Source organism: Pistacia vera, unplaced genomic scaffold (genome assembly GCF_008641045.1).
Source record: "Pistacia vera cultivar Batoury unplaced genomic scaffold, PisVer_v2 Contig214, whole genome shotgun sequence".
Taxonomy (NCBI): Eukaryota; Viridiplantae; Streptophyta; class Magnoliopsida; order Sapindales; family Anacardiaceae; genus Pistacia; species Pistacia vera.
Window position 1 is genome coordinate 1,724,164 of NW_022196018.1, and position 2,629 is coordinate 1,726,792.

The 2,629-nt window shown below is 31.4% G+C and overlaps 1 protein-coding gene across 1 annotated transcript; it reads right to left on the bottom strand.

The window, feature by feature from the left end:
* Positions 1-1,599: 1,599 nt before the first annotated feature.
* On the bottom strand, positions 1,600-2,070 carry LOC116129824 (TMV resistance protein N-like). Its single transcript, XM_031415552.1, has one exon. The coding sequence runs from the start codon at positions 2,068-2,070 to the stop codon at positions 1,600-1,602; it is 471 nt and encodes a 156-aa protein (XP_031271412.1).
* Between the last annotated feature and the right edge of the window lie 559 nt (positions 2,071-2,629).

Below are 2,629 nucleotides of genomic sequence, written 5' to 3' on the forward strand. Positions count from 1 at the left end.
ATTCATTCTCAAGAGTTAGCCAAATAGCAGTTGAAGATTGACATTTCGACACATATGCAAATATGCATTAAGAAATCAAGGCTAACAACCAGGTAATGAGGAACTTATCAGTTCTTTTCCATGCAATATAATCTGGATTCTCAACTTCTTTAATCAAATTGTCCTTTGAGCTAACTTCTCTTAATTCAGTAACAACATTACTTTCCGAATTGATTAAAGTAGGAGGACAAGAAATTAGACCTATGAGATGATCTTCTAATCCATGAGCTCCAACAATTGAAAGCACTTGAGACTTCCAAAATCGATAATTGTCTCTGTAATTGTCTCGAGTCAATTTGGGATTTATGACTTGAAGACTTGAAGGAAAAGCTGAGGTGAAGTTATGGCAGGAATTGTGAAACATTTTCTCCGTGTTGTTAATAGATTGATTTGATCTAGAAGATTTGGCCATTGACGTTAGTCTAGGACTCTGATACCATGTGAACTTTGAAGAGATAAAACAAAGAATTTTGAGACAAAAGAATTCAGTAGAGATCGTTTTTGATTGAGAGTGAGTAAGTGAGTACAAACAAGGAAACCTTTGTTTTATATATTAGCAAAGGTAAAGAAAGCAGATATTACATTAATTGCTGTTTAGCAATCATTAATTGTAAAGCCAAAACGACATCACTTTAGCTAATTGAGATTAATTACAAGCAACCTCATAAGTCTTGGAACTTGACATTTAGATCCACACTCATTGTAAAGCTCAAACACATCAAAATTTGGATTGATCAAATACATTTGACCCTTAAATTTGTAAACCGATAAGAATTATATTAATTAATTTAAGGTATTTTATATATACATTGATGTCAAAAGCATTAACAATATTATTATTGTGTTTTAAATTATAACACTCTTCTACTGATCTACTAATTGAATCAAACAATTGATAGACGAAATTCCAAACCATTTTTAACATCTTGTTTGAATGGACTTAATAAACAAAGTACTGCAAATATAAATATTTAAGGAAAGATAATTGAAAATAAATCACAAATGATGAACTACTAAAACAGAGCCAATTTTTATGTGGTTAATCAAAATTGATTAAGCCTAGAGAGGTATTAATTTAACTAGATAAGAGAATAACTAAAATACAAAGGATTCAATTATTAAATTTATCTTCAGGCTCTCTCATATCCCCACAATATCTCTAGCTCATATCCCCGCACTCAAGTCTTTCATGTATAAAGTTTGTGTCTTTTTTTATAACTTAAGAGTTAGAAGAACATAGAATATATCATTCTAATCTCTCTTTGTTCTGTTTTGAGGCTTTGACTCTTATTCATATTATGGGTACAAGAATTCTCCTTGTTTATTAAATTTCGAAGGAGAATAATCTACCTAGAACTTGAAAAAGAATTCATCATAGGCGGCGCAATGTACTTTGTCATCCAATTAGATTCCTCAACCAATGAATTTCAATGCTCAATTTCTACAGAAATAATATGCAGGTTCATGAGAAAATATCAAGTTAAAGAATTGATCAACAATCAACGTATTTCATACATACAATAGTATTATGTGATAAATAATTATTAAGTGCTAGTACACTTACTTAGTTCCATCTAAATGCCAACCGGATAGATTGGTTGTTTCCTTCAAAGCATTCCTCCACCTTTGCATCTGAACTTTAAAGTGTTTTCTATGCGCAGTAAAAGCTTCCCCAAAAATCCCAGCCTGATCCCTTACATCTGAAGGATCTTCGTGATAAAAAATTGGTACCACAATTTGGCCGTATTTGTTCTTGCATTCAAGGATCTTTGAAAGTTCCTCAAGACACCATCTGGAAGAAGCATAATCCTTTGAAAAAATGATAACTGAAATGTTCGATCCTTGGATTATGTCCATTAGAGATAAAATTTCATCCCCTCTATGGAGTTTGCTATCAATGAAAACATTAATACCTCCCCGACACAAAGCTGCATGGAAATGGCTGGTAAAATTGTTGCGGGTGTCCTTACCTCTAAAACTAAGGAAAACATCATTCTTTACTTGATCAGTACAAACAGAAGAAGAGACCATTGTGATTGGCTTGAAGATAAATTCTTTTTTGAGTTTAAGTGCAAATGAACTCTTGAAATATTTTTTTTTTTTTGGGAAGATGAACAAATTACCGTACTTTACTTGAAGAGAGACTCTTGAGGAGTTTAGCGATATGCTTACATACTCTGAAAAGCAAACCAGGTATTACAGTTAACTTCAAAAAAATAAAAAACAAAAAATTGTATTGAGACGGAAACAGAAACTAATAATACATAATTTATCAAAAACTTAAGATCAATTCTGATCAATGCAATTGCATATTAATTTCATTTATGTGGTCAAATTTTTGATCTTATATTCAATCTCTAAAATTAAATTTAAGATCAATACATAGCATGCTAATCTCATCAAAACTCGTTATTTTACTCTCAAAAAGCCCAAGTAGAAGCCTCAATTTCATGAAATTAAAACAGAAACAAAACATAAATTACATTTAAAAAATACGAGAGAGTTTGAGAACTTACCGCTTTCAGTTGCATAAACTTCTAAGTGAAACTCCAAAAGAGTACTCGCTTCAAAGAAAGCGATCGATTCTGCG

Excerpts from the sequence above, each read along its gene's own strand:
- LOC116129824 (XM_031415552.1), bottom strand. The coding sequence starts at position 2,070 with ATGGTCTCTTCTTCTGTTTGTACTGATCAAGTAAAGAATGATGTTTTC.